Raw genomic sequence first — 23,803 nt, 5'->3', positions numbered from 1 at the left:
AAAATGGATTCACTTGAAATACAGTATCAGAGGAGAGCTCTTTGGGTGATCTGGACCACCAGAAAGACCAACAAGTGGGTCCTAGAGCTAATTAAGCCTGAAACATCGCTGGAGGCGAAAATGATAAAACCGAAGCTGTTTTACCTCAGGTATGTCAGAGAAGGCAGGGTTCTTTGAAAAAGACAATGATGCGGGGGAAAATAGAAGGCAGCAGGAAAAGAGGAAGATCAGATATGAGATGGACCGACTCCAATACAGAAGCCACAGGCCGGTCTATGGGAGCTGAGCAAGGCTGTTGAGCACTGGACATTGTGGGGTCATTCGTCATAGTTGCCAGGAGCTGGAGCTGACTCAGTGGCAGGTAACACACATTTCTTTTTATTTATTTATTTATTTATTTATTTATTTATTTATATTTTTCCTCTCTATTTTTGTCTTCTCCGTAGGACAGGTGACAGGTGGAGAGGAGCTTTGTCAAGACAGAGAGGCAGGAATGCGTGCTAGATATTTCAGCAGGGGCCGTCTGATGACGCAAGGTTGGAGTGCAAGAAAGAGAAGAGGGGCAGGGAGGAAGGAGTGAGTCATCTGAGGTGAGACTTACAGGAGGGAAGCTTCTAGAGAAACAGCTTAGAGAACAGCTCTAGTGTTTTTTGTTATTGTTTTTTGTTTAACAATAGTCTATATTTTAATCTACAATTTTCCGTGCTGAGTGTTTTACTGTTCTTTGAGATTAATGCAGAGGTAAGCCTAAACTTACTTTTGCTCCCCATCAACCAGCCCCTCTTAAATCTCCAAGCTTTTTTTCTTTTTTACTCAATCCCTCCAATTCCTCTACCCAGCCCCTCAACCACCTCCACACCAGGGAGCTGTCAGCCTGCTCTCTATCTATGCGTTGTCTCTATTTTGCTTGTTAGTACATTTTGTTCTTTAGATTCCACATATGAGTGATATCATATGGTACTTGTCCTTCAGCATACACGTACTTAATCATTGGCAATTCCATGTGCAAAGTAGCCTACTTTCTACTGCCAGGGAGATGAGCTGGCTATCATGGAATCTATTCATCTGGAAAGAGCCAAAGGATTAAACTATTCTAATAAATTCCTTTCAATTCCATTTTATTGTTATTTTTTATCCTCACTCAAGGACATGCCAATTGATTTTAGAGAGGGAGTAGGGAGTGAGAGAGAGGGAGAGAAACATTGCTGAGAGAGAGAAACATCGATAGGTTGCTTCTAGTACACCCCCGGGACCACACCTGCAAACCCAGGCCTGTGCCCTGACCCAGAATTAAACCCGTGACCTTTCGGTTTACAGTATGATGCTCCAACCAATTGAGCCAGGGCCAGGGCTAGATTCCTTCCAATCTTAGAAAAAATGAGAACCCATTATTCAATAAGCATTTGCCGAGAGCCTACTAAGTGATGTGAACAATGCTATGAGGATTCAAGAAAGCAACTAAAAGTATTACTTAAATTAAGTCAAACATACTATGAAAATCCACAAACTACAGCATAATCTGGGCCAGCTAGTCAAGAAAGGCTTTCTGGGAGAAAGAGATCTCTGAGAAAGACCCGGAAGAATTTGAACTCAACTTTCTGGCTCAAGCCTTGTAATCTTCCACTACATGACCCACACTCAGGTTTCTATGATGGAAACAAAGTAAGAGGTAATTAAAAATAATCTCATATTTCCAACCCAGGCTGCGTGGCTCTGGAATATCATCCCATACACAAAAAGGCTGAGGGTTTGATTCCCAGTCAGAGCACATACTGAGGTTGCGGGTTCGAGCCCCGTTTGGGACCCAATCAATATTTCTCTCTCTCCCTTCCTCTCTCAACATACCCTTGGGTGAGGATTAAAAAATAAAAATAACAATAATTTCCTATATCTGGAGGAAAGTCATTCATAGAAAGAAATGTGTCTACCTATTTTTAAAAATATTAGAAACAAAATGACTGAGTTTAGTTTCTCGATAGGCTGTAAGATATGCTAGTGGCAGTAGCCCCTGGAAATAAGTTTGCAGAAGCATCAGTATGATACTTGCTATCTTGCCTTTTGCTAAGTCATTTTAGGGGAGCTGATTTTTCCATGTTCCTACCCAATTACATTAGGTAGGCCATATCCTTGAAAAAAAAATCTCTATTTCCTCTTATTACAGATATTTGTGTGCAATCACTATTTTTCCTGCAAAGCATCCCATTTTACACTTTTCTTTGTTTTATTTGATGAATTGGTTCAAAGCATTTCATTGTATACTCTAGTAATATGTAATCATTAGAATTATACCAGGTTCATTTTTAAGGAATTTACAAAAAATATGGAGGGAATAATTATGTCAGTGCCACCTCAACAATGTGACAGTCGCTATACAAACACACCATCCATCCTGACGGTGTAGCAGCGTGTATGTCACGCTGTATGGGATTTTAAGCCCAAGTACAGTATGTTTAAGGAAGCAAGTCACTCCTTAGGAGTTCATGTTTTGCAGGGATACCACCGTTTTTATGATAGCTTGGTAAGTCTCTTAAAGAAAAGGGAGAGGTTTATGACAGAAATGGTGATAAAGCTTTAACTACATATGTGGTTAACTCTGTTTCAGCCACTCAAGTAAACTTCTACCTATATTTATGGGCTCGATTGCATAATATATGAAGTTTGCAGGAAGTACCCAAAAGATAAGGTTACATAGACAAGTTATTTAAGTTTGAAAGTAAACCACAGCTCATGCTGAGAAAGTAGTTTATAGCTGCTTTTGTAACACAAGTGAATACGTCATTCATTTTCTTTTAATTTTTTTCTTATCTCAGGGTTAACATTAGGCAATTAATCATTGTTTGAATGCGCAGCATGGTGAGTTAAAAGAATGCAGCTTCAGGGATTGATTACCTGAAAAGTCAGTAAATCACATTATAAACCTGAAAATAAACATTTGATGATATTCAAACCACCCTAAGCAAATGGATGATTTGCACATATCAGGTTGTTCCACTAGACAATGGTTTCCTTCATGAACTTCATTCAGTAATGAGACTCATTCCTACTGACAAATCTGACTTTATCAATAGACATTGCATTTGCCACAAGAAATGACCTCTCATAGTTAATGTGTAACTGATTATTGTTCTTCCTCTGGAGTAGCGCACATTTTACAGTAGAGAAATACACTGTGTACACTAGTCACCCTAAAACACTAAACCATGTCAAACGCTCGCAGTATACTTTCATAGTATTATTACATATGGCACCGCGAAGTGGTTATGACACATTTGCATTGTGCTCACCGTCCATTTCAGTTCCTGCTAAATGCAATAAAACCTTTGTCACAATATTCAGATACTTAGAAAAGTTGAGGATCCTCTTCTTATACAATCAGAAAAAGAGGGGGCAAAACTCTCCAAGGGTGACAACAGAGTTGTTGAATGATAATGTTATGTAGAAGAGAAACTATGCCATTCTAATGAAGGCAAATTACCCTAAAACCTTTGTTGTGGAAAATTCAAACGAATGACCTGTTCGTGCTGTAAAGCAGAATGGCTGTAAGCAACTTCCCCAGTGCGGGATGAGCTTTATTCCCCGACGTAAACACCTGCCCGTTTAATAACTCGGTCTCCCCGTCGCCATCGCTGCAGCGGCCCTTCCGCAGCAGCCCCCTCCCCATCCCATTCGCTGGCAAGAGCGATCTAGAATAGTTCAGTTATTTTCCCTGTGATAATTTAACAGATTAAACATTTTAAAAGTATTTCCTCTATCTTTGCAATAAATGGAAATAAAATGTGCCATTCTGTTAAGTGCGAAATGGCCTGTTACCTGTTTTTCCTGCCCCCTGTAGAGGTTTTCAGTGACAGCCGAATTAACCGGTGAGGGAGGTTCTTTGAGAGGGGCCAACCACGCTGCATTGTGTGGGGTGGCGTCTAGCAGAGCATTGAGAACAGGCTGCGGCTCGAACAAAGCTAGGTACACTCTCTCCAGCTCAAGGTAAACAAGATGATTGTTCCTCATCCCTGCTTGGAATGAATGCAATGCTGCAAAGTTAATTGACGCCATAATTAGGGGGAAAAAACCACGAAATGACTCGGAATGTGCTAATTCAGTATGGTTTAAACCTCAGAGGTATTTCTCCTTTATACAGGTGTGATCGGCTCTATTCAGAGCTTTTAAGCGATAGTTTAAATGTTAACATAACACTGAAAAACATCCTTACAAGTTGAAAGGTAGTAGCTGGTGCCAGGTATAAATGCTTAATGGTGGTTAGCAATCTGGCTACGGGAGGAGAGGACCCCATTTTGCGACTTAATACAATGGAAAGTAACAAATGCAATCGGCTGAAAGGTTCCCCTTCTCAGCGTAGGCCTTGCTTGGCACACAAGCTTTGCCCCACACCATTTCATAAAATACGCAACTTCCAAACCACCTCCACAGAAGGAGATTTCAGGCCACTGTTGAGAAAGTCTTCCTCCTATCGAACTAAATCACCCGATCTGCAGTTTAGCAATCCTACTTCCTCACGTTTTCAGCAGCAGCTAACATTGTAGATTAACATATGTTTTCTTGCACCCTAAAGCCTAATACCACAAAAGTAAAATAGGAGGACTTAAAAAAATTTTCCTTTTCTCCATACTGTACTCATACACTTTAATTGGATTATTTAGTTGGTTTCAAATTTAAAAACAAGCTCTAGGACCCAGCCATTGTCCTGTGCTTTTAAAAGAGGAGTTTTGGGGAAAACAGATTTCTGAGCTGCCAGTAGAATTATGGTTAACAGTTCAGCAAACACCTATCAGTTAAGGCTTTACCTTTTGTCCCGTGCTTTAGAGGAAAAATATGACACATTTAGGATTTAAATCTCACTCTTCAATCAGATAGCTATTTTGACCCATGTGAACATTAATGAAAACTCGAGTAAGTAATTATAGCTTTTTGCTGCTTGGCCTAAAGTAATCTTTCTACTATAATTAGATTTGCAGAGGAACTAGAAAAGACCTTCAATAAAATGCTGCCACCAATTCCCTCCAAAACTGGTTGCCTATAATTAAGGTGCGTTTACAGATCTGATATTCCCTAAAAGAAGCATTAACATTACAAAGGCCAATTATGCATGGTCAAACAAAGGAGATTCAGATTCTCTGATCAAAGCAGTAATCTCTTTTACAATTGTTATTTTTGAAGTATCTTCACACAGAACAAACACACATCGACTATGTAAACAGGTATAGCTGTGGGCTAATTTGCTGTTTCCAGGATCCCACCATTTTCCCACAGGGCTCAAGCTTAGTGTGGTATATACAGTTTTCCATTCTACACCCCAACCTGCTGATGCTATGGAGCAGTAACTTTTTAAAAGGGAAAGATTCCAAATAAGGCCTTTAGTATTAAAACTGTTACATTGGTAATATAAACTTATCCACTTACCAAAGTTGCTAGATTCTGAAAATGTCAACAAGCTTCTTAAATGATCAAAGGCAGAAAAACAAAGATATTAGTTAAGTGAAAGACTACTGAACTGGGTTTAAGGAAATCTCATTTTGAGTTTGGCCTTTCTCTTGTTGCAAAGTGTTGAGCAAATTCCTTAAACACTCTAGGCCTTTCTCTGACTGTAAGAAAAAGGTAAGAGCACAGTCCTAAACTAGGTGGTTCTGAGGGCCGAATTTACCTCAGGACAAGAGAAAGCAACCGTGAGGTCTGCCCATTTAAATAAGAATATATGTCTTTAAGCCTCATTGTATCTCTGGATACCCTACTTTAACACCTCCGACAGTTGATGCCAAAGGTGCTTCACAAGCCAGCTGTGGTTGGAGAAAGTTAACTGAGTTCCTTTTCTAAAGGGCTCCTCAGAACCTTTGACTCTCCTAGAGAAGCACAGTAATGGGAAACGTGAGTCAAACACTTGAATTCAGAACTGCTGCACCCTGAGGCTGGTGGGGGACGAGTTCTTTGGAAAACACTTTGGGATTTGTTGCCTTCTGACGTGTTAATGATTTGGTTGGGTAGGGAGCATTTAGATGCTCAAGCAAATCAACTTTTTAGTGTATACTATTTGGTACCAGTGAACAGTTACAGGCAGCAGCGTCCCAAAATAAATTACGGTATAAGGAGTTCGCAAACAACAGCAACAACAAACAAACAAACAAAAACCACTTTGAGACAATATATGTAATAGCGCCATCACTTATAACCTGAATGACATTAGGTAAGTTTTTGAGTCTTTCCAAGGAAGTCTCAGTATTCTCATCCATAAAACAGAGATAAGATTTACGGCAGAGGTCATGGCCAAACTAAGATAAACGCAGTTAGCCCAGTGAGCTTAAGAAAGTGTCGATTCAACTCTCTCATTTTCTTTTCTGGTAATGTCTAGGTCAAAAAAGTGACCTTCTCTAGGTGACATAGCAACTCTGTGACATTGTTAGGAAGGGACCAGAGTCTTGGAAACTACTATTGTTTGAACTCACATCTATCAAAATTCCAGAATAGATTATTAAAGAGAGGGCTTGTAAGAAGAAAAGTAGTGGTTACTATGAACCAATATTTCAAAACAAATAAACTTGGCTAAACTAAAACAAGCATTTTTTTGGTCCCATGGTGCTATTAGATTTGTAGCCAGATGGGATGCCAGAGGTGTGAGGAAAAAATCTCTTAGCTGTCCTTGTGGATAAGATGGTTCCAGGTTAATTAGCCCACAATCCAGCAAGATTTGTTTATAGCTACTTGAAAAAAAAAACTGTATATAGAGGGTGATTGATTTCAACCTCCAAGGAAATGTTTAGCATTTATCACAGGGTTCTCTCTTGAACATTTCAATCGATGCCTTGGAGCACCAATTTTCAACCTTTTTCATCTCCAGGCACATATACACTAATTACTAAAGTTCTGCAGCACCCCCCAAAATATTTTTTTGCCAACCTGACCAAAAAAATAGGTATAATTTGGATTCATTCACACCGAATGGCTATTATTGTTTGCTGTTGTCCTTTTTTATTTGACAATTTAAAGGAAAAGAGTTCAGTGCCTCTGACTAAATAAATAGTCAAGCATTTCACATTTTAGAAATTCTTGCGGCATACCGGCTGAAAATCGCTGACTTAGAGGGCGATATGGGTGTCATAAAAGATCCAAGTTGGGAGAAAATGCTAACAGCAAAGTCAGGAATCCAACAGGCTATAATGATGAGCAGAAATTTAAAACAATACTTGAGGAAAAAAAAGACTTTTACTTTTGTTTTGAAAAATCAACTTGAGGCTAAATTCCAACTCTTTCACTTGTATAAGTTCTGCATTGAATCTCTTTCCTCATCCCAAAATGCAAATAATAAGTATCTCACGAAGTTGGCAGAGTTACATATTATAAAGGGCCCATCCAAGGAGGTGTTCAATGCAGAGCATGACACGTAGAGTGAGTTGGTCAGGTCAGTAAGAATTAGTAATAATGGTACTACTACTACTAATAAAAATGGCTATGCAGAAAAAACTTCAGGGGTTTCAGCTGACTACAGGTTTAAAGTAGTGAATTCGTCTGATGCTGCTGATGATTATTTAGGTGAGTTGGAAATAGTTTTGGAACCCCAGTTTTAGAGATATATGGACAAACTAAAATGCATTTATGTAAGGCTGACCAGATAGTGAAGAGTTGACAAACTAAATCACATGAAAAGCAAGTGACTGTGACATGAATTCAGAGGGTAAATTCTTTTAAAATATATAACTTCTAATTCTCTCTGTAACTTCTTAGGCAGGTATAATTATGCTAGTTTAAAGGAGAGAAGCTGAGGCTCAGTGAAGTGGTTACGCATGTAGTAAGAGGTGGTGCTGGAATATGAAACTGGAATGTAAACATAGAATGAAAATGGACTACTTTTATTCGTGGTTGCTCCACTGGACAAATGAATGCAAACGGAACATTTAATTGAAGTCTACGAAATAACTGACATGTACTCTTCAAAAATGTCAGTGTCAGAAAAGACAAAGAATGACTGAGGAACTACCTTGGATTAAAGGAGAACTAAGAGATTCATTCCAACTGAATAGAATGAACAATCTGGAGATTTTCTGGGCACGAAAGGGATTATCAGGACAATTGGTGAAATCTGAAAGAGATCTTTAGATTAGATAACAGTATTGTATCCTTGTTAATGTGCTGATTTTGAACATTGTCTTGTGCTTACAGAAGAGAATGTCCTTGTTCTTAGGAAATACTTAGGAAATGCTCATTAAACATTGGCGGTACAGGGAATCAGATCTTCAAAGTACTTACAAAAGGGTCAGAACAACAAGAAAAAGAGAGGCAGAGAAGAGGATAAAGCAAATGTGATAATAGGGGAAGATTTGGGGAATCTGGGAAAAGGGTAAATGAGAATTATTTGCATTACTCTTGCAACTTCTCTGCAGGTCCACAATAGAGTCAAAATACAAAGTTTCAAAGAATTGAAAAATATATAGGGCAACAAAAAATAAAATTTAAAAAAGAATATTCTGGAGACAATTGGTAACATGGGATTGGACATAGAAAAGACTAGAGATTATAATGGCTACTGAGGGAGAGTTGGAAGTCCTATGTGAAAATGGATGAGAGTAAATGGTTGATTCATTCTTTTCATTCATTCACTCAGAAAAATACTTTTCCTCAGTTAGCACTTGAGAGAAGTATTGACTATTGACTATTGATGATTGTATTGACTATTAGAACTTACTGACACTCATATTTTCCCACAAAGCGATTGAGGACTTTTTGGTCAAATAAGTATCTTGAGTATGTATCTTGAGTATCTTGAGTAAGTCTGAATGGAGATCAGAAGGTATCTAAAGAAGAGAAAGGGTAAGAAGGCATTTTATACTATATCAAGCTACGAGTATATAGACCTTGTAAAAACGTGATTCTTACTGTTGTGGAGATGTGAGAGGCTCAAAAAATAGCACATTTCTTCCCAGGCAGGTTCTGAACAAATAGATCAGAAAGGCAATAGTGGTGGATAGAGATTTAAAATATTGTCTTCTTATTAATAAATGCAATGTTGGAAGACAGCCACATGGGCCTTAATCCGGCCCCTCTCCCCTTGCTGTGTTTTAGATTTACTGCTGTCACAAGGTGATGGTTATGACTTAGAATAAGAGGAGCAGGTCTCTGTCCCAAGAATAGAATAGGCTGGTTCTTTTGTAGGGAAAAAAGGGGTGGGGGGAGGAAGAGGAAACACTATGTAAGCACAGTTCCTTAAACAAAATGTGCAATTAGTCAACAGGTAGAAAGAGGCAGAAGTATTTGGGAAAAGTCCTCCTTGAGAAGAACATGGAGTGGGGATAGGAGGGAGTGGAGGGGGATACATTTATTTCCCTCTAGTACTTTCTATGCTCAAAGAAAGAGAGAGAAACAAAACCAAGCGTGGGGGTCACGACTGAACATTGAGAAGTGACTTTATGCAAGGGGCTAGAGAGACAATATTTACACAGGAAGTAGTGAGAGTTGAAGGCTTAAATATTCAATAATAATAAGTACAGCCAGTGCATGTTTGGGAGAAGAGTTTTAATTTGGTAGTTTCATGGAGAACCCAGATTGCAAGGGGTAAATTAGAGTGATGGAGGTTCTCCTATTTGTTTTTTTTCTTCCTTTGTCCTTTCCTCAAATGTTGGTATTTGTCGGGATTTTGTCTCAGGCCCTCTGCATTTCTCACTTTATAATCTTCCTGGATTGTTGGTTGTCCACCGTGGATCTCATCATAAAGGTAAAGAGCAGAAGTCTGATGGGGTTAGTCTTGGAAAGGAGAGACACCTCTTCTTCTGAGATCAGAGGGGAAAAATGATGTTAAGATGTAGAGATGGAAAATGACCTTGTTTTTCTGGGTAACATGGAAGAAAGGGTTATTTGATTAGTTATTAATTTTTTTCTTTTATAGACTGAATGTTCCCCCCATATCTGAATTTTGAAAACGAATTGCCAATGTGCTGGTATTTGAAAGTGGGGTTTTGGGGTGTCGATTATGTTATGGTGGTGGAACCCCCAAGAATGGAATCAATGTCCTTAAACAAGAGACTTCAGGGAGCTCCCGAGCCCTCTGCCGCGTTAGGATAGAGCAACAAGACACAGCTGTCCGTGAACCAGGACATGGGTCCTCACCAGACACTGAATCTGCTGGTGGCTTGATCTTGTACTTCTACCCTCAGAACTGAAAAATAAATTTCTGATGTTTATAAGCCACCCAGTCTATGATGTTTTGTTATAACAGTCTGAATGAACTAAGATATTTTCCAACAAAACCTCAATATGAAAAATGATCAGAAAGCAAATACCATGTTTTTACCTTTCTTCGTACCAGTCAACAAAGTTTCAGGGACAATTTTTGGGGATACAGCAGTGTTAGATAAGATTGTGCTTTAATGGAATGTGTATTCTATTTAAAAAGTTAGGGAAATGGGCAAATAAATAAATAAGAATTTCTGATATTGCTTTACAGAAAATAAAACAGAAATAAAATATAGAGCAGCAGGTGTGTGTGAGAAAGAAAGGGCTGAACCCAAAGCCTCAAAGTAAGAATTTAAGGAATTATGTGTCTACATATTGAGTAAGTTATAAAATCCCGGTATTAAAAAAATAAACTCAAGACTATGTATAAGGTCAAATAAAATCTATATAAATCCTATTATTAAAAGATATATATTATTTATAAGCTATTAAAATTACTTTTACATTTCAATTGCATTTAAATGGCTTAGATAAGATAGAATGTACAAACTCCTTTTTAAATAGAAGGTTGTTAAAACACTAGCAGTCTGTTAAATTATAAGCAACATTGGAAACAAATGAGGTGTAATTTGTTTAGCAGGTAGGGGTGAGAGTACTGTGACATGTAAGAATAGAATAGTCCTTTGCCAGTGAAGCTAAAATCACCATTTTCTGGATTAGAGCAGAGATATGCAAAGTCACTTAAAAGGCAGGTTTATAGCTTCCAGAATAGGACAAGAATGTAACCCCATAGAAGAAATGACAGGATTTAATTTACATTTTTCAGAACATTTTACCCCAAAGCAGAAGAATATACATTCTATTCAAGTATACATCGAATAGTTTGTAGGATAGACCACATGTTAGGACACAAGACAAGTCTCAATAAATTTAAGAAGATTGAAATTATATCAAGCATCTTCTCTGACCACAATGGGTGAAACTAGAAACAATTACAATAAAAAAACCTGAAAAACACTCAAATACATGGAGGTTAAGTTACATGTTACTAAAGAATGAATGAGTCAACAATGAGATCAAGGAAGAAATCAAAATTTACCTTGAGACAAATGAAAACGAACTCACAGCAACCCAAAATCTGTGGGACACAGCGAAAGCAGTCCCAAGAGGGAAATTCATAGCAATACTCAAGAAGCAAGAAAAACCTCAAATAAACAATCTAATCTCACACCTAAAGAAACTAGAAAAAGAACAATAAACAGAGCCCAAAGTGACTAGAAGGAAGGAAATAATAAATTCCCTTTGGAGGAAGAGCAGAAATAAATGACATAGAGACAGAAAAAAAAAACACAATAATACAAAAGATCAATGACCCCAGCTGGGTAGCTCAGTTGGTTGGAGCATTGTCCCCAATAGGCCAAAGTTGCAGGTTTGATACCCGGTCAGGGCACATATGAGAATCAACAAGGATGCATAAGTAAGTGGAACAACAGGTGAATATTTTTCTCTCTTTCTCTCGTTTTCTCTATCTCAAGTCAACAAAGAAAAATTTTTTAAAAACTCACATGATCATATCAATAGCTGCAGGAAACACATTTAATAAAACCTAGTATCCATTTATTATTAAAAAAAAACCCCTTCCAGCAAAGTGGGAATATAGGGAACATACCTCAGTATAATAAAGGCCACATATGGCAAACCCACAGCCAGCGTCATACTCCACAGGAAGACTACAAGCTCTTCCTTTAAGATCAGGAACAAGACAGGGACACTTGCTTTCACCACTTTTATTAACATAGTACTATAAGTCCTAGCCACAGCAATCAGAAAAGAAGAAGAAATAAAAGCATCCAAATTGGAAAGGAAGAAGTAAAACTATCATTATTTTCAGATGACATGATACTGTATCTAGAGAACCTTAAAGATTCCACAAAAATATTACTAGAACTGATCATTGAATTCAGTAAAGTAGCAGAATACAAAATAAATACCCAGAAGTCAGTTGCATTTTTATATACCAAGAATAAACTAGCAGAAAGGGAAACTAAGAAAACAATTCCATTTACAACTGCACCAAAAAAAAAATCCCTATAAATTTAACTAAGGAGGTAAAAGACCTGTATTTGGAAAGTTATACGACACTGAAGAAATAAATTGAAGAAGATACAAATAAATGAAAGCATATACTGTGTTTATCATTATGAAGAATTAACATCATTAAAATGCACATATGACCCAAAGGAATCTATAGATTGAATGCAATCCCTATCAAAATACCCATTGTGTATTTTGTAGAACTGGAACAAATATTCCAAAAATTTATGTGGTACCACGAAAGACCTCAAATAGCCTCAGCAATCTTGAGAAAGAAGAACAAAGCTGGAGGTATCATGCTACCTGATACTACAAGCCCTAGTAATCAAACAATATGGTATAAAAACAGACACATAGATCAATGGAAGAGAATAGAGAACTCAGAAATAAACCTACTTCTATGGATCAATTAATATTTGACAAAGGAGGAAAGAATACACAATGGAGTAAAGACCATCTATTTAATAAATGGTGCTGGGAAAATAGGACAGACACTTGCAAAAAATGAAACTAGACCACCTACTTACACCATACACAAGAATAAGCTCAAATGAATTAAAGACTTAAATATGTCAAAACCATAGAAATCCTAGAAGAAAACATAGGCAATACAATCTCTGACATTTTTCTTAGCAACATTGTTTTCTGACATATCTCCTTGGGTAACAGAAACAAAAGAAAGGAAATAAATAAATGGGACTATATTAAAGTAAAAAGTTTTTGCACACCAAAGGAAACCATTAACAGAACAAAGAGACAATCTCTTTGTTACTAAATGAGAGAACATTTTTGCTAGTCTGATAAAGGGCTAATATCCAAAATTTATAAATAACTCATACTGCTCAACACCAAAACCCAAGCAATCCAATTAAAATATGGGCAGAGGACCTGAATAGATACTTCTCCACAAAGGACATAAAAATGACTAATAGACATATGAAAAGATGCCCCACATCACTAATTGTCAGAGAAATGCAATTTAAAACCACAGTGATAACCCTACACCTGTCGGAATGACTATAGTAAAAAAATCTGCAAACGACAGGTGCTGGTAAGGATGTGGACAAAAGAGAACCCTTGTACACTGCTGGTGGGAATGCAGATTGCTGCAGCCACTGTGGAAAACAGTACGGAGGGTCCTCAAAAAATTAAAAATGAATCTGCTTATGACCCAGTCATTCCACTTCTGGGAATATATCTGAAGAAACCTGAAACACTAATTAAAAAAAATATATTTACCTCTATGTTCATTGCAGCGTTGTTTACAATAGCTAAGCTATGTAAGCAGCCCAAGTGCTCACCAATAGATGAAAAACAGCTGTGATACATACAATGGAATACTACTCAGCTGTAAAAAAGGAAACCTTACCATTTGTGACAGCATGCATGGGACTAGAGGGTATTATGCTCATTGAAATAAGTCAGTCAGAGAAAAACAAATGCCATATTATTTCACTTAAATGTGGAATCTAAAGAACAAGATAAATGAACAAATGATTGAAACAGACTCATAGATACAGAGAGTGAACTGGTGGTTGCCAGAGGGGAGGGTGTTTGGGAGACTGGGTAAAAGAGGTGAAGGGATTAAGAAGCAAAAATTGGTAGTTAAAAAATAGTCATGAGAATGTAAGTAAAACATAGGAAATATAGTCAGTAGTATTGCAATAACTAGGGGTACTGAAAATATTGAGGAGAACACTATGTGGATTGTACAATTGTCTAACCACTAAGCTGTACACCTGAAAGCAATACAGAAAAAAAAAAAGAAAGAAAAAGAAAAGAAAAAAATGACATAGGTAAAGACAATGTGGTAAAGACAGGGTTGGGGGTCCATCTGAAACCTATAAAATGAGAGTCCAAATAGCAATGCCCATTCCAGTATTGTTGATGGCAGCTGTTTTTAAGAGCCTTTTTAAAGGGCTACATTCTAATCAGGATCTGAGTCCTTTCACAGTGTGTATGCCAGAAGCCGGGTAGCTGAAGGATGAGGAGTGGCCAGGGTACCAATGTAGTAATCTAGGCAGAGGAAGCGGCCTGTGGAGAAGACTCTAAGAGAAGAAAGAGCTGGGTGGGGAAGTTGAAGGGGCTGCAAAAAGGTCTCTGAGTAATGCAGATAGTAGCTCAGGAGGAGTTTGGTTTGATGCTGGTCACAGTGGCAGTATTTATTGCATGTCACTGTGAAAGTCTGGGTCCCCCCAAGTCTGGGTTCTTTTCCCTGGGAGCCAGCTGTTAACCATTTAGGAGCATACCACTCGATACTGTAATGGACACATAAATTAAGAGGGTAAGCTTAGGTGTTTTTACCACAATAAAAAAGAAGAAATGTCAAAGAACTGGCTTTAGGAAATCAACATTCTAATTATAGGATGATATAGTAAAATTATAAAACAGTAATAGTGTAAAATATAATAAAATTGTTTTACAAATATTTATAAAGACAGTCATGACCATCTTTCCTTGTTCATTCTGGGCTTTACTTTGAAGGAAACTAAAATGATAAATAACAGAAAGGGATTCAATGCATTTCCTTAAAATTGCAAAGCTGATCAACTCAAGCTTTTAAATCAATTTCTTACATTTCTTCTCATTTATGGACTTATGTTTTCATTATTTGAAGGAAGAAACTGCAATTAAATTTTTTTCTTGACTCTTAATCTACTTATTCCACAAGCCAGAGAACTTTAGAAAATTAACATTGTACTTTTACTGTATCTTTTTCTGTACTTGAAACTGCTTGTTAGTTTTGGGATGCTGTCAGCAATAAAAGTATACAGTTGCTGTATTATATACTATAAAATTGAATAATTTAAATGTGTAGAGCTTAAAACTATTTTTCATAGTAAGTCACATATAAGCATCTCCATCATTAGAAAAAGAAATATTTTATACTGTGTCTGGGTTAAGAGGACAGTCATTTTTATTCTATTCCATTCCATCCTATTTGAAACAATATGTTAGATTTTGAATTGCTTAATATAGTGTATAACTTGCTTTATTAGTCACAGAATTAAATGTGTTAGGTAGTGTTATATTTTTTAATTAGAAAGTGCTCACCTACAAACTAAGAAATAAAACCCAAAAGACAATATAAAGTATCTAAAGTAGTCTAATTTAATAGAAATTTATGAATATTTTTCTGAACTATAGATACCTTCCTTGAATATAAAGGAAGCACAGCATACTTCTAGCACAATAACTAAAAATGGCTAAATTTAGGATATCTTTGAAGTCTATAGGAATAATAAAATGTTTTTACCCATCTATTTAGACACCTTTCTCTTGATAATGTTTTTTTTTTAATATTTTATTTATTTTTAGAGAGAGGAAAAGGAAAAAGAAAGAGAGAGAAAGAAACATCAGTGTGTGGTTGCCTGTAGCATCCCCCCTACTGGGGGCCTGACCTGGCCTGCAACCCAGGCACGTGCCCCGACTAGGATTCAAACCAGCAACCCTTTGATTTGCAGGCCATTGCTCAATCCACTGAGCCACACCAGCCAGGGCTATCTTGATAATGTTATGGCAATAAAACAGTGTTTTAAAAGTTTAAGATAATTCTGGATATTTAGTCTATGAAAGCAGTAAGTAAAATACTTTTCTGCAACTATTACCATAACATTTTTAATTACAAACAATATAGTCAATACCTTAAAAAATTGGACTGTTATTCTGGCTTCTGGACAAGATGGAGGTGTAGGTAGATATGCTTCATTTCCTCACACAAACAAAAGAAGGATAACAACCAATTTTAAAAACAAAAAACAAGCAGAACTGCCAGAAAATCAAACTCTATGGAAGTCTGACAACCGAGGAGTTAAAGAAGGAACATTCATCCAGACTGGTAGAAGGGGCAGAGACGGGCAGGTGTGGCGGGACAGGGAGGATGCAAGACACGGTGGAGGCTGGAGGACTGGGTGGGCGAGGTGGCAGTTGGCAGACCAAGTGGTCCCACATTCTCATGTGGATAAACCAGGAGGAATAACTGGGGAGTGACACAGACTGTGGAACCCAGGGCTCCAGTGCCAGGAAGCAGAGCTTTAAAACCTCTAACTAAAAAAAACCTGTGGGGGTTGTGGTGGCAGGAGAAACTCCCAGTCTCACAGGAGAGTCCATTGGTTGGGCCCCCAGGGTCCTAGAATGTACACAAGCCCACCCACCCTGGAATCAGCACCAGAAGGGCACAACTTGCTTGTGGGTAGTGGGGGAAGTGACTGAAAGTGGGGTGAGAACTGAGCAAGTGGCACTGTTCCCTCTCTGATCCCTCCATCACAATGCAGCGAAGTGGTTGTCCTGCCCTGGCAAATATCTAAGGCTCTACCCCTTACAATGTAACAAGTGCGCTGAGACAAAGAAATATGGCCCTAATGAAAGAACAGATCAAAAATCCAGAAAAAGAATTAAATAACAAGGAGAAAGCCAACCCATTAGATTCAGGGTAATCAGGATGCTCACAGAAATGATTGAGTATGGACACAAAATAGAGGAAGAAGTGAAGGCTATGCAAAGTGAAATAAAGAAAAATATACAGGGAAGGACACCAGGACTCAGCTCAATGATTTGGAAAATAAGGAAGAAATAAATATCCAACCAGAACAGAAGAAAGGAACAATAAGTCAAAAAAAATGAGGAGAGGTGTAGGAACCTTGGGGACAACTTTAAATGTTCCAACATTCAAATCACAGGGGTTCCAGAAAAAGAATAAGAGCAAGAAATTGAAAATTTATTTGAAAAAATAATAAAGGAAAACTTCCCTAATCTGATGAAGGAATGAGATGTTCAAGTCCAGGAATCTCAGAGTCCCAAAGAAGTTGGACCCAAAGAGGAACACACCAAGACAAGTCATAATTACATCAGCCAAGATTAAAGATAAGGAATCTTAAAAGCAGCAAGAGAGGAGGAGACAGTTATCTACAAAAGAGTTCCTGTAAGACTATCAGCTGATTTCTCAAAAGACACTTTACAGGCAAGAAGGGCCTGGAAAGAAGTATTCAAAGTCAGGAAAGGCAAGGACCTACAATGTAGATTACTCCATTCATCAAAGCTATCATTTAGAATGGAAAGGTAGATAAAATGCTTCCCAGATAAGGTCAAGCTAAAGGAGTTCATCATCACCAATCCCTTATTACAGAAATGTTAAACGGACTTTTATAAGAAAAAGAAGAAGATCAAAAAAATATGAACAGTGAAATAACAACAAACTCACAACTATCAACAACTGAACAACAACAACAACAACAACAACAACAAACCACACACAAACACCAAAAAAGTCAAAGAACTTGTATGTACGACCCATGGACCTGAGCTAAGGGGGGAAATGCTGGAGGAAGGGAGGTACTGGGTGGAGGGGGATAAAAGGGAGCAAAAAAAATGGGACAACTGTAATAGCATAAGCAAAATATGCTTACAAATAAAAGATATAAACATAAAAATTTGCAGTGATGTACAATTTTATGATTACAATTGTCACAAGTGCATTCAATAAAAACTACAACTGTTGTCTACCTCAGATGAAAGGAACAAATATTTTTATCTGGCTTTAGTAAAAGTAAGACTCATCTGTCTGCTCATTTAATAACTTTGAATTACATTTGTTGAAACATGATATACTGGTGCTCTTAACATACTTCAATAGCATTTTGGTCTGTTTTGTCAATTCCATGTCTTATAAATACCTTGTATAAACTGCAGATTAAATTTTAAATTAAAAATTATAGTGTAAGAAAAGACTATAATTTGCTGTGGACAATGGTTCGGAGAGAGGCATGCCTAGATTTAAAAGGGGGAGTGGTGAGACTACTGACGCGATTTAGGAAAGAGGACGGGAAGGGTTGGATGAGGGTGATAGTAATTCACATACAGGGAATGAAATGTAAAGTATACAATCAAAGAAGTTGGAATCTTTAAAAATCTTAACTTTGAATTGGATATATCAGTAAGAGCTCCTAGTGTCCAGAATATAGGACATTCTGGATTTAGTTGATTCCTTTTTTTGATTTAGTTGATCCATATTTTGCTTGTAGACTGGAAGTTGAATTGGAAAACTTGATTTAAGTTATTTATTTATTTTTTTTGGTCAAGGATACGGTAGAGGTGTTGTTTTATACTTCATGTTACATCACGTGAAGAGGCCCATGGTTGCTGGTGGCGCCACTTTTGGAGATCCTGAGCCCAACTGGGGACTTTCGGGGTCATGGCCTGTTCCACATCTACAGTTCCCTAGTGTCCTGGCATCTGCTTGCTTTGGCATCCACTGGTGCCTGGTGCCTGGATCATTTATTTCAATGGGGGTTATTAACTTTTTGTCTTTGTTCTTTTAGAAAAAACATTTTTATTGAGGTACAATTGACATGCAATAAACTGGACATTGAAAAACTGTGCAGTGATAAACACGGATGTATGTATGTACCCATGAACCCATCACTGTCATGAAGACAGTAAGCCTCTCACCCCAAGACATTCTGCTCTTTCTTATACTTGGAAATTTTCATAATCAAAAGTAAAAAGGAATAAAAAAGGAAAATGTTCATGAGGCAGATAAATGGGGATTGATGACTGAATGTTTGGGGGCTAATAAGGGTCAAGGGTGGCTCCTAGGTCTGTGACAGGAGTCGCCGAGGTGGTGTACCATTCACTGACACTGGGAACGCTGGAGAAGAAACTTGAGGAATTCAATTTTGTACATTTTGAGTTTACAACAGGACATCCAAGTACAGATGTCAAGTAGGCAGTTTGAACTAGAGATGTAAACTAGGGAGTATGGGCATATAACTGAAGCCAGGGAGTAGAAATTATTAAGAGAATAAGTACAGAACAGAGAAAGGATATAAGGGGAAAAATAAACTACAAAAAAATTTAAATGTTTTATGATCATGTAGAAGAGGAGGAAGATGGAAGATGATGAGTGTACAGTAGCACAGACGCCAAGGGAAAAGAGGGAGAGGACACGCCATTTGTGCTGATCCAATAAGCCATAGTCTGTATAGTAGTGGCTTGGCCAAAAAGTCTGTGTGGCTTTTCCTGTAAAACAAAAGACACATTTTTCATCTTTACCAATAACTTTGACTTGGGTATTTTGAATATGTCAGCTGTCTCCCACATGATATTACATTGGTTGTTCTCAACCAACTCTTGATTTGATCGCTATCAACTCTTAACTGGTCTACCCAAATAGGGAGCATCACCCAGAAAGTAATCTCCAGCACAAAACTTCCCAAACCGCCTTTGAAAGGTTTGATCAGTTACAGCACCTTCTTCATACACTGCACAGATCTTGTTTTGCATTTCACTGCATTTTTACTTTCTTCAAATAATAAAGCATTATATGGCAAAAAATGTATATTTTCTATCTTCAATATTTAAATGGCTACACAAAAATTCACCAACTTCCATGTGTTTTTTTTTAAATGTCTGCTGATATGACAGCTGTCACAATACAATCTAACAAAACTGTTTAGAATGAAGTTAAAGACAACTAAATGCTACTAGAGCCATCTTACTGAAACAAAACAAAACAAAAAACCAAATGAACTTTTTGGCCAACCCAACAGTTCCACTTTTCACTCAAAATGAATACATTAGGATTTACAAATTAGCGCGGGCATACTCTTGAAAGATGTGTCACTTCAGTACATTAATAAAGTTATGGACTCTGTAAATCAATTAAACAATACCCTGGACTCTTGATAGTTAACTGGGTCTGGTGACCTCTAAGTCTCAGGAAGTCTTTCTTTGAAGCATTTACAGCACTAACTACATCTTAAAATAAGTCACATTAAAATAAAGTATTTCCTTTTTTGCATATCATCAGACTCTTGGCATCTTAGAATGAGAGAGAAAAATCTGGCTAATTAACAACTTCAACCTCCCCTAAATGTAGGAATCTTACCTTAAACTTCCTGCAGATGGTTATCAAAGCACTGCCTGTACAAACAGTGAAATTTAGAGTACTCTGGTCACTGTAATAGCTCTTTTTAGAAATTCCTCTATTGTGAATGATAAAAATAATATCTCTCCTCTGGTATTGGAGATATCATAGAATTATTTATCAGGGCCCTTTGTAAAAAGGATGAAGACAAACAATCCACAGTGTGAATGCCTTATGCACTTTAGATTTTTAACATTTGTTTAATGAAAGAATGTATGAATCGATAAGACACATAGATGCCATTTAGTTGGTTCTGAAAAGTTAGCCATATCTCATTAACTTAGTAAGAACTGTTAGTCATGGAACACTTCAGCATTAGAATTGTTTATCACTGCAACATTAAAATCTTTATGAATAGATTCGATATGCAGGAACTTATCTTGAGCAAAAATTAAACTACCCTGAGTCTCATTTTTTTCCAAGCAAAGCTGACACATGAAGATTTTCCCCCCTTTTTTCCATCCCCCTGGAGCGGGAGGTGGGGATGAGGAGCGAGGTGTGAGGAGCAGTATAGTGTGTTGCCAGCAGGGAGCACGAAAGTGGTTCAAATCTGTTTCTGCTGTTCACCATGTGTCTGATCGTGGGCCATGAAGTTACTCTTTGAGTTCTAGTTTCTTCATTTTAAAAATAAAGATAATGTTTAATTGACAAAGTTACTGTGAAGATTAAGGAGTAGAAAGCATGTTACAGCAACTGGATCGAATTAGCTTGATAATGGTAGCTATTACTCTTACATTTGGGCAACTTTTATGACATTTAGCAAGAAAAAATGTTATGTTAATTTTGTTTTTATTAATTTATGTTTTAAATAAGAAAGGCCAAGAGAGGATGCAGTAAGAGTTACGAAGTAAGGAGATTCACAATAGCTAAGATATGGAAGCAACCCAGATGCCCATCAAGGGGTCAGCGAATACACAAAATACATGCAATGGAATGTTATTCAGCTTTATAAAGGAAATTCCGACACATGCTACAAGATGGGTAAACCTTGAGAACATTTCATTTCATTATGCTAAGTGAAGTAAGGCAGTCACAAAAAGAGGAAATGTTTCATTTATTATCAGATACCTAAAGTAGTCAAATTCATGGAAACAAAAAGTAGAATGGTGGGTTGTCAGGGATGGGGGAGGGGAAAAGAGTTGCTTAATGGGTACAGAGTTTCATATTTGGAAGATGACAAAGTTCTGGAGATATGTTGCACTATAATGTAAGTACACTATTGAACTATAAAATTAAAAATGGGAAAGATGGTAAATTTTGTGTTTTTTTAACACAATTTTTTAAAAAGGAAGGAGAAAAGTGAAAAAAAGGAAGGCCTGACAATTTGGAGGAAAGGCAAGAGTTATAGTGATATTAAAAAATGAACTAGCCCTGGCTAGTGTGGCTCAGTGGATTGAATGCAGACCTGTGAACCAAAGGGTCACTGGTTTGATTCTCAGTCAGGGCACGTGCCTGGGTTGTGGTCCAGGTTCCCAGCAGGGTCACACAAGTGCAACCACACATTGATGCTTCTCTTCTTCTCCTTCTCTCTCTCTTCTCCCTGTCTAAAAATAAATAAAATCTTAAAAGAAAGAGAAATAAACTAAAACAGATTCTATCTATGATACTGAAAAAGCCATCCTTAATTTTAAAGACATTACAAAAAAGTTATATCATTATATCTCATCTGCCCAAGTTCATCAAGTAAACATTTGCTGTTTAAGTTCAAGGTACAGGGCTAAAAAACTAAGGACCAAAAAAAGCACAGAAATTCTCTCCCTCATGGAAAAGGACAAGTAAACACGCATTATAAAATACAGTAAGCAGAATTAAGGAGATAGAGAGTACAGAGCCCATGTTTCAGATTATTATGGTAGAACTGACGAAACTTTCTGGAAGGAGCATCATCTGAGTTGAAAATTCACAAAGTCTTCCAGAAAGTTTTCATACTGCAATTTAACCCTGAGATTTATTAATAGTTGTTATGGCAGAAAATGATAAACTATTTTTTAAAGAGTAATTCATATCTCAAAAAAAGGAAGAAAAAAATTAGGATTTGGAGAGCGGACTACTTGCTCGATTTCTTCATCCCTGAACTTCCTATTTTTTAAACTGGCACCAAATTTCCATATTTCCAGGCCTGTCCACACCATTCCTCTAACCTGGGTAACCAATCAGTATCCCTTTTTTTGCGATACACAGATGTCACAAATGAGGCCGAATGAATCGAATTATAATATGCTTTTAGATTTGTAACTAGAGTTGAAAAAAATAGATGTTTTTCTTTTAGCGTCTTAGAAGAAAACAAATTATGTCTATGAGTTAATTTAGTTTTAATGAAATTATCGGGGTATCCTGGATTTTAAGACGCAGGCTGGAGAAAGACCATTTTCACAAACCTATGTTGCAGAAAGTCACATATGAGAGGATATATCCAAATGTAACAAAAAGTGGGGATGAGATTTGGGTTTTCAGGCCAACAACAGGTTTACAAGTATGTATTGTCAAAGGCTTTTTCTGTTCTCTCACACTCATCTAACAGCCTATGCTACTGTGACCTTCAAAGAACAAGTGAACAGATAGTATTCTTTGTTCGTGTCTACACGGATAATCACTGATAAGTGTATCAGTGATTTTTCACTAGGAGGTGGGGGTTGTTTTGCTACCCCAGCGGACAAAAGATATTTTAGTTACCGCAGCTGGGGAGGGGCCGCTACTGTCACCTAAGCGGTACAGGGCAGAGATGTGGTGAAACATCCCACAATGCAAAGGACTGCCCCCACTCTCACCCTGAATAAAGAACTGCCCAGCTGCTATGTCAATAGTATTGAGAAAACCTGATGCCTATAAATGTATCTTACCTTTTCTTCTCTCTCCCTATTACCTTTTTTTTTCTTTTAAATTGTATGTCTTGAATGAGAAATAGAGCTTGCTTTATGACAAGAAAGAGAAAATCCTACTGGTTTTTCTCATTGGCTAGAATTTTGGCCCATACGGCGTTTGAATTGGCACTGTTTTGACTAATGTAACAGGAGACTTCCCACAAATTTTTTACTTCATCAATGACATATACTTTCTACCAGCTTTTGTTAGTTAATGATAATACCAAATACATTATATCTGACCACCATTAGTGGGCATTTGAAGTGCTTTCCAGTAGATTTCATAAATAATTTTTAATTTAAAAAAATGTAAGGTGTTTTGGCATTTGTGTTATGATCTTTAAACTCAAAATTTATATTTTAGCAAATATACTCACCAATGTAACAACTATACATTTATAAGCCACACACTTTAAAATGCCTTGAGAATTATGAAACATCCCAAATTTAAATCAATATCTATATTTATTTTGTAACAAAATAATTAAAACCAAATATAAAGTATACTATTGTTTGCACTTCATACATTCTGATTATTATGCTGAAATCTGTTAACATTCAGTAAAAATAAAATTTTTTAAAAATAAATTTTTGTATTAGTTATTTAAAAAATGCCAAGCACATGATTAAGATAAACTTCTTGTTCATCAGATAAAGAACTTCGGGAGTAAATAATGACAAAGCAAATCCATTCAAAACACTAGGTCTTCATGTTTTGTTTCTTAGACCACTCAGGTGCTTCTTTTTTGGTCTGTTG

The 23,803-nt window shown here is 37.0% G+C and overlaps 1 protein-coding gene across 1 annotated transcript in view; it reads right to left on the bottom strand.

Moving 5' to 3' along the window:
* Nucleotides 1-23,563: 23,563 nt before the first annotated feature.
* The window catches only part of PIBF1 (progesterone immunomodulatory binding factor 1), a 185,309-nt gene continuing 185,069 nt past the window's right edge, over nt 23,564-23,803 (bottom strand). Inside the window, exon 18 of the mRNA XM_045839110.1 lies at nt 23,564-23,797. Coding sequence (XP_045695066.1) covers nt 23,747-23,797 — 51 coding nt within the window. The 3' untranslated portion in view covers nt 23,564-23,746. The remainder of the gene's footprint in view (nt 23,798-23,803) is intronic.

This window comes from Phyllostomus hastatus, unplaced genomic scaffold (assembly GCF_019186645.2).
Source record: "Phyllostomus hastatus isolate PE091 unplaced genomic scaffold, TTU_PhHast_1.1 phas_contig_29, whole genome shotgun sequence".
In the NCBI taxonomy this organism is placed as follows: Eukaryota; Metazoa; Chordata; class Mammalia; order Chiroptera; family Phyllostomidae; genus Phyllostomus; species Phyllostomus hastatus.
This window is presented reverse-complemented; position numbering and strand designations above follow the sequence as displayed.